The 8,818-nt window shown below is 41.9% G+C and overlaps 1 protein-coding gene across 1 annotated transcript; it reads left to right on the forward strand.

The window, feature by feature from the left end:
- The first annotated feature begins 4,931 nt into the window (after positions 1-4,931).
- Positions 4,932-6,653, forward strand: LOC111217190 (homeobox protein MSH-D-like). The gene is made up of 2 exons (XM_022738954.1): positions 4,932-5,336; positions 5,812-6,653. The coding sequence occupies exons 1-2, from the start codon at positions 4,934-4,936 to the stop codon at positions 6,276-6,278; spliced, it is 870 nt and encodes a 289-aa protein (XP_022594675.1). The 5' UTR covers positions 4,932-4,933; the 3' UTR covers positions 6,279-6,653.
- The last annotated feature ends 2,165 nt before the right edge of the window (positions 6,654-8,818 follow it).

Genomic DNA, 8,818 nt, shown 5'->3' on the forward strand with positions numbered 1-8,818 from the left:
TCTGTGTGTAGGTATACGTATACGTGTGTTTTGACGTCCTCTGTTCAACCCCTACAGTGACTTATACTCCACTGTCAGTTTTCTCAGGAGCCCTCCCCTGCAGGCTCCCAGCAATCAGCTGACTATACTGTAACATAGCCCAGGGCTGAGTAAGGCAACAGATTGCCTCCTTCTCTTGTCATTAGTAAAGTGGGCATCAATCTTTCACGTTACAGGAGGCCTCATTCTCTGGCTTCTGAATAGATCTGTCTCCAGTGTTAACAGCTAATTGGCCCTGGCGCCAATGTAGCATTCAAGGTAGTCATTTAGGTACATTACAGGCGGAGGTTCTGAGGGCTTGGCAAGCCCAGAGAGAGGGAGGGAGGGAGGGAGGGAGGGAGCAGTGGGTGACATTACTAAGATAATTTGATTCCAAGTCAAAACAATGGCATTATATGAAGTGTGCAGAAATGTGTCTTATTAATATTTACAACGTGTCCCACTGGTTCGACAAGTCCCTAGTCTTTCTGAGAAGAATGCAGTATTGTGCGCACGTGCGTTTTTGAAAAGAGCATGTCCTTTTCCTGGATGAGGGCAGGTGACATATACTAGACAAAGCAGGGCTGAGGTGTAATTCAATATGATTGTTTATCAAATGTAAATGAGTTCAAGTCATGAAGCCACAAAAATGAGTTAAACTGACTTTTTTAGACTGCACAACAGAGGAACACGGTTAATTTAACATTTGATTTTGCACTAATTTGCCATAATGGAATATGTATTGATATAGAGTTGTGAAAAGTGGTTGTTGACAGGTGGAGTTACAGTTGTATCTGCTAACAATTATAACAAAGCACTCATTAATTGTTTATGCACTGCTCATATTGTAAATGCTAAACGGCTGAACTTCAAGTGTTACCCTTTAGACTACCAGTAAGTGGCCTGCAGTGTTTGTCCTGATCTAAGACGGCAACCATGTCAAGTAAATTTTATTTTGAGAAAGCCAAAATCACAAATTGGCCTCAAGGGGCATTCCAGTGTTTACAACAGCATCCATACTTCGACTCTTGTTTCAGATAAGCCATGTAATCACAACATCCCTGCTCCAAGTCCTCCTCTCTCTCTCTCCCCTCATGTCTAGTCACATTTCTACTGCGAGCCATTTAATAAAAGGCAAAAACATCCCAAAAATCATATTGTTCAGATTATGCACAGTGGATGACTCGATTTTATTTGATTTTTTTTTTTTTATTCTTTTTATCTACAGTAATGAGCCAGCTGTTATTTTTGTATTCATCTTGACGGCTCCCAGGTCTTAAAGTAAAGTAAGGAAGAGTTCAACATAATAAAAGCAGCAAACTTCGAGAGAAACTGCCAACGAATACTGTATAGGATTATATAAATTTACATATTGTAACAGTACGGCAAAGTCACTAATCTTAGTGATGTAACCCCTCACATTTTAACATTTTAACATGTTCGCTTCTTCAACTTTGTACCAACTAAGTATCATTATAGGTAGTAAAAAATTGTGGTGTGATGGCATGAATGAGTGTTTTAATGGGAATGTAAATAGTGTATGAGTGCGGCCCAGCCTGCTGATTATCCCAACCAAACATTCCACCACTTCAAAGCTTCTGCTGTAATTACAATGCTCTGAGGTGTGCCCGACCCGCACACCCAGAGGCTTCTCAAGCCTCTATGTCTCTCACACACACACACACACACATATGTACTGTACAGGCATTCAAACAGTATATATATACACACACACACACACACACACACAAACATGCTCAGACAAATTGCTTTCGCTATTATCAGGCTTAAATGATATTATGGAAAGAAGGAAGTGGGATGTGTGGGTAATTTTGCTACACCCAGGAGAGCACCCCTCTCATACCCCTCCTCGTCCTCCTTCCTTCCTCCCTTCCTTCCTCCCTTTCTTCCTTCCCTTGCAAAATCCTCTTTGAAGCCATGGTCACACAAAGTTGCGGTCACATTATTTGCATGTCTAAATGATATTTAACATGCATGTAGTACACAAGTGTTCACATGCAGTCAAAGTGCATCTCAGGGAACTTCACCTCAGACTTGTTGATGGATGTGTTGATGGACTTGTTGATGGATGTGTGGATGAGGGCCAACATTTTGTTTGTGATTAGAATATCTGTGACTGACAGCTTCCCCGTTCCACACACTTGCCAAGAATATTTTCTATTGTACTTCCTTACTAAATATTCTTGCTTATTAGACCCAACTCTGGTCACGCTGCCTCTTTTCACCTTTTGTCATCTGATTTCTCATCTGATAGATGGACCTGCAGCTGGATTTAAAAATAATAAAGTTTGACTGGGCGGATTTTTATGTTGACAATGAGATCAAATGCGGTGACAGTGAGGGAAAGAAAGAGAGGGTGGGCAGACTGAAGGAGCCTGATAAAGACAGAATAAAGAAAGAGGGGATGCAAGGAAGGAAAGACGGAAGGTCAGGAGAAAGATGAAGGACAGGAATAAAACATTGATGAGGGAAGAGAAAGAAGACAGGAAGTAAAGAAGAAAGTAAAGAAGGAATGAAGGAAAAAATAAAGTGCAGTATGCGCGACTAAAGTTAGAAAGGATAAAAAAGTGCAAGAATGAAGACAGGAGGGAGTAGGGAACGAAACATGCCACTGACACTCAGCCAAGAAGGAGTTCTGACAAGGTGCCTGCAGGGCGTGCGGGCACAGCCAGAGAGAAGGAGAGATACAGGGATAGAGAGACAGAGAGAGCTAGCGAGAGAGGAATGGAGGGGGTGGAGGAGGATGGAGGTGGGGATCCTGAACAGAGCTGCAGAAAAAAAAAAAAAAAAAAAAAAAAGGCAACAGTTTCTCCCCTGAGGAGTCAGTCCTTTCATCTGGCCGCTCACTGGCGCCTTCACAAACCTCTGATTGTCTGTGAAATAACCCCACTTTAATAAGGCTGCAGGAGCAGTCTCCTGGGAAATGAGTCCTGCTGCACAGCCTGACATAGCAGCTCAGGGCCTGCTGGCTACATGTAAAAATGCAGGGAAAAATCTGAGCATTTACTGTATATAAATCTATCCTCTGGGATGTTTGAGGAAAAAAATATATATATATACATGTATATATATATAATATAATATAATATATATATATATATATATATATATAGTGTGCTCTTTAAAGAACGGCTATATTAAAAAGGAAAAACTTGTGAATGTCTGTATTTTTACTTTCGCCTTCAGTAAGTTTTAAGGAAAACGATTCAATAAGCAGCTTATTCTTGCAGGAGTGGAGGCTGTAATAGTCCTGCACAGCTGTAGGCTGTGTCTGACAGAGCCACACATACAAACACACTCTCTCACAGCATCCAACACTTACAGACATTGGAAGATTATGACTGTGGATCCGACCGTGTGATGTGAAATAGTGATTAATTATCATTCAGAGGAAGGACGGATCTAATGAGCAACGGTCTGGGTGTTAAATATGAGCAATTAGGTGACAGATAAGAAATTAGTTAAACAAGCATGACCATGGGAAAAAATCTTAAGATAAGTGAAATATCCTTTCAGCTTAAAATATTTCTACCATCATCAAAGGACCGTTTCTTCGGATAAACTGCCGGAACAAGTGTAATGTTCTCCATCAGGAGTTGGGCACTTTCATCTGACATAACGTGAAATTGCCCATGGAAATATCCCAATGAGTTACTTCATGAGAATCACAATGAGTTACTTCATGTCTAATGTGCGTAGAAAATGGGACTGAATCATAGGACAAGAAGATGAATGAGTCGGCTACAGACATGGAGAGAGGCATGTGAATGTCTCATCCAGTTTATGTCCAGACACCAGCTGGACCGAGCTGAGGATTTTAAAAACTAAATCTGTAATTTAGCGAAGTAATATACTCTGTAATTTGAGTGTGACACCCTTCTTTTAATGCTGGACTGGCACAGCACATAACTGCATTGTTGGTTACAACTGGAAAGTCCCAATAAAGGGAAGAGCAAACTAATCAGAAGGAGAGATAAAGAAGAAAAAGGGATCAGTGTTTCGCCCCGGTATAATGCTCCATAATTATCCGCATGGGGCCCGTGTTTACACACGCAGTCTCATGAGGTTAGAGTTAGAGCTAATCCATTACTGAAGCTTAACATGTGATAATGTTGTGGCACAGCTATTATTGTTGCAGCCCATTTCCTTCATGTCATTTAATCAACCAATGAGGTGACATGAGGGCAACGCGTGTCATCTAGTTTTCAACTAAAAATCCTGATTTTCACAGAACAAAAGCTACAGTTACAGTCCTGTAAAGTATTATTTAACACACATCTGGATTTTCTTTTTCACTTTGTTATGACACAAAACTGAACAGCTGTTGGCAGACAACAACTGCTACTTATCTCAGTTGATATTAATTAAATAAAGAAAAAACCTTTCCAGTTTGTTTTTTATTGTTACCTGCATTAGGGAGTGAAGACCTCCTCAAACCACCCCAGTGACCCTTGAGGACTTTTGCTGCATTCAAGTACAATGGGTAACCTTCTAAATCACACAATGAAGAAAAAAAAAACTGCAGAGTCGCTTGATTATAGAATAACAATAACAATAACAATGATCCTAATATCAATAATAATACTACTAATAATAATGATACATTTTGTAGGGTCTGATGCCCTTCACTCCTCAAAACAAAACAAGCGTCTTCTCCTTTCCGACCGTCCCTGAAGGCAACATCTGCCCACTCATAAACATTTTGGGCGGCAGCGATTGGTCAAAGTTGGGCCGTGTCATTGTGATGCGTCTACATACTCCCACATACTACTTGACAGCTCCATAACATTGCGCTCGCCGGAGCCACTCTCACCTGGCTGCTGCAACTTTTGTCCCGCAGCTGCGCACGGAGTTCACCCGTTTTTGTTTTTGTTTTTTTTATTTTTCCTTTTTGATGGCCACTGAGATGGCCGCCCAGGAGACCTCTAACGACCTGGGGTGCAATTCGTCCGAGGAGGACAGTACCAACCGTGCGGCCTTGGCAGAGGGGACGGCGGAGGAAAAGACATCTCCGGTGGCGCGACGGCATCACCCGTTCAGCGTGGAGGCGCTCATGTCCGGGAGGAAGACGGACAGCCGCGGCGGAGAGTCCACCTGCTGCAAACCGGAGGGACGCTCGGTGACGGTGTCCCCCACGGGTTTGAACTCTCTGTATCTGTGTCGGGGGACGTGCAGTCCTCCCGGGGGAAGCCGAAAGAGCTTAACGGCTGCGCCTACGTCGCCGGTGAAGTCCGAGGCATCGGAGTCCGAGGACTGCGCATCCTGGGTCACCAACAGCGCGTTTCCCACACAGCCTCGTAAGTTTATCTCACATTCTGAAGTTACCTTTAAGTCTGAACAAGTATAGGCTGAATATGGACGGGACAAATTCTTCATTTATACTCATCATGTTTTAGAGTTTACTGGAATATGATTCTCCACAAGCTGCTGTAAGGTTTCCTGTTTCTTGAGCTCAAGAAAGGCATGAAGCCAGTAAACTATGCAAAGTGAAACAACAACTCTAAAATCAGTCAGCTGTTAATTGTGTGAGGAGGTAGGCTACTTCTAACACATAAAAATATTTGTCTTGTTAATGAAAAGTTATATGATTAAAGTGTGTCCTGACATCCAACTATATCATCTTTAAGTTAAATAATTTCCTGTTTAAACACAACCATCAGTATATGGCTCACAGGAAGGACTCTCACAATCCACAATAAGTCAACAGGACTCAAATTCATACATTTACATATCAAACCCTCATTCTAAAATCTTCACTGTGTCTTCTCCCAGGTCATTCCAGTCCTTCCTGTCAGTTGAGGAAGCACAAGACCAACCGAAAGCCCCGCACCCCCTTCACCACGTCTCAGCTGCTGGCCCTGGAGAGGAAGTTCAGGCAGAAGCAGTACCTGTCCATCGCAGAGCGGGCCGAGTTCTCCTCCTCCTTGACCCTGACAGAGACCCAGGTGAAGATCTGGTTCCAGAATCGCCGGGCAAAAGCCAAGAGGCTCCAGGAGGCCGAGCTGGAGAAACTCAAGATGGCCGCTGACGCCAAGACGGTGGCAGTGGCGGCCGCCGCTGCTGGAGCTTTACGCCCTGGCTTTACTTTACCGCTGTCGCTGGGCGCCATGCAACTGTACGGACAGTCGTACTCCGCCTATCACCACCACCACCACCACCACCACAGACCCATACTGCCCATTTCACCTTTAGGACTGTATGCTGCTCCTCTGGGCTACAGCATGTACCACTTATCATAGAAATGGAAATACCTTTGATCTTTGGTGAAATGTCTTTCAGTGCATTTCCAAGGATTCCCAAAAAACGGACACAGAGGACGTGCGGCTGACATTTTAAAAATCAGTGTTTATAATATATCCACTGCACAAGGAGTGCTTGAATCAACTTTCCGAGCACTTCAAGTCAAATTAGAATTTTTTTTTTCCCACAGCGAGGATGAAAAAAAACGGTGTTCTCTTGCCCCTTTGGACTGACTGTTTACATGACTTATCTATAGGAGGAGGGGTGTTGCTGCCCAGCTGTTTATACTCTTCACTTGTTTACTCCTGCAATAATTGAGCTGGGCGAGCACTTGCACTGGGCACAATAATACAGACTACAACTCCAACTTTTCACCAAAGCCTTTTTTTTTTTTTTTTTTCCTTTCTTTTTTTCCTTTTTTTTTTTTTTTTTTTTTTTTTTTTTTTAATACAGTGCCTCGTGTTGAAAAGGGCCTTAATATCAAGACGCTTTGTAGACCTCTGTGGGTGAATGAGTGTTTCAGCAACTCAGGCCAAATAAAACATATCACTGAAGCATTCGTTTCATTTCCCTTCTACTAAAGTGTCTGCCTTGAAAGAAAAAAAAAAAAAAAGTCAAATTCAGGTTTGCGGTGTCGACGACACAGCGAGGTTTAACCCTCGGTATAATCATCCCAATGAAAACTTTACACTGCGTCAATTACAGCTTTGTTCATGTTTTATCTCTCTTAGCAATAAAAACATTTTCAACTCCCCCTCATTTCCTTTATAAAGTGTAGACATATTTATTCTCTTTTTGAAATACAGTGCTGGAAATGAATAGATGAATGCCTGATGTTGTGTATTTATGATGTAATATGGTACAAACTGTCTGACCAAAATTGTATTTATATTGTTCTTCCTTCTGAACGTCCCTTTGAAAGGGCCGACATTGTGCTATGCAGTTTTTTCCACCAATGTTTTATCATCCAAATGAACAAAACAACTGAAGCCTTTCAGACTGTTTCCCTTAAATAAATGACATTTAATTTTATGTATAGAAAAATAAAGTAGCAATATGTAAACGTCTGCATCTATACTCACTGAGGATCTTTCAAGAAAGTCACATTTTCAGTAGTTTACCATCGAAACCGAGCAGCTGTTTTGCATTTTTTTTTTTCTTCTTGTGCAGATACAGCGGCTCTTGGTGCATGTTCGTGCTAACGCTCGTGTGTGTGTGTGTGTGTGTTTGTGTGGTTTTAATGCTGCGTCTGTGTTTCCCATCACACAGTGGTCAGTTCAAAGCAATGTTTGACAAACCATAAACGATATCCATAAATTATCCGGCTTCACAGATAGTTCCCGTTATTACTGAGCTGTCGTTTTACCACACTGGTCAAACTTTCTTTTTTTTTTTCTTTTTTCTTTTCAAAGCTGAGTTACACTTTTATTATGATGCTTTGTTTATACAGAACTACATTCTGTTGTGTTCCGGGCAGTCATTATCTCTGTATTTATGACCAAAACCGAGTTTCACTAGCAGTTACAACAGTAGCGTGAGAACTAACAACAGCATTTATCTCTGTAATAGGTGGGTGGGTTGACAATTGGGGATAAACAATCTGAAACTATTGTCTGTTTTAATCTTTATGTTTCTAAATCTCACTAGCAGTGACATTTACGGTTTATTTAACTGGTAATAATCCATAATAATCTTTCACTTTGCTTGAGGGAGAGGTGTTAATTTGCATTTTTCATATATTCAATATTCGCTTGCTCACTAACGAACAACTTAGCTTGTTAGAGGGGAACCTCACTCATTTGTTCCCTCTCTAATCCTCATCAGAATCATGTTCTTCCTGCCTCATTAAACTTAATATTAACGACCACTTTTGACTAAGGTTTGAATTAGCAGGAATTCTACCAGACCACTCCAGCTCGGTTTGTTGTATAGCCGCAGGGTAAGTTTGGTGGCATGTGGGGGCGCTTTTAAAAAAAAAAAAAAAAAAAGAAAAAGAAAGAGGTGCCTGTACTTTGTTGCAATTATGAGAGCTGCTTACAACTTCCGTGTGACTTTGATGTGATGAGGAAATCATTTATTGGCAGCAGCATATTTATGAGGTTCCCTCTTTAATCAGAACAAGGCGGAGAGACCAGGGCAGGGCAGGGGGAGTAGCTTACATTGGCGAGCAATCAGCCTAATGAAGTGCAGATTGGTAGAAGTGGCTCGGTTGTGAAACATCCAGTTTGTGCTACTTACTGGAGGGGTGTTGTATTTCAGTGGTGAATTCAATAAATCCTGAGCGTTCTTGTTTGGAGGGGTTGTCATTAGCACTGGGGATCTGTGTTTGTCATTGTTGGTCGCTGTCGATCTGACAGTGAGTGGGCATGTTTGTGGCTTTGCATGTTTCCTTACAGACAACATGTGACTGGGCACTTCTCTATCTGCAGGCCATGTGCTTGTCTCCTACCTCCTCTAGTGGCTGTTTGTAGTATAGCACCATGGGGGAAAACTGGAACTGGAAATGAAGACTAACACACAGATTGTGCAGCAGCTTATC

The sequence above is a fragment of the Seriola dumerili genome, unplaced genomic scaffold, assembly GCF_002260705.1.
Source record: "Seriola dumerili isolate Sdu_G_001 unplaced genomic scaffold, Sdu_1.0 BDQW01000040.1, whole genome shotgun sequence".
NCBI lineage: Eukaryota > Metazoa > Chordata > Actinopteri > Carangiformes > Carangidae > Seriola > Seriola dumerili.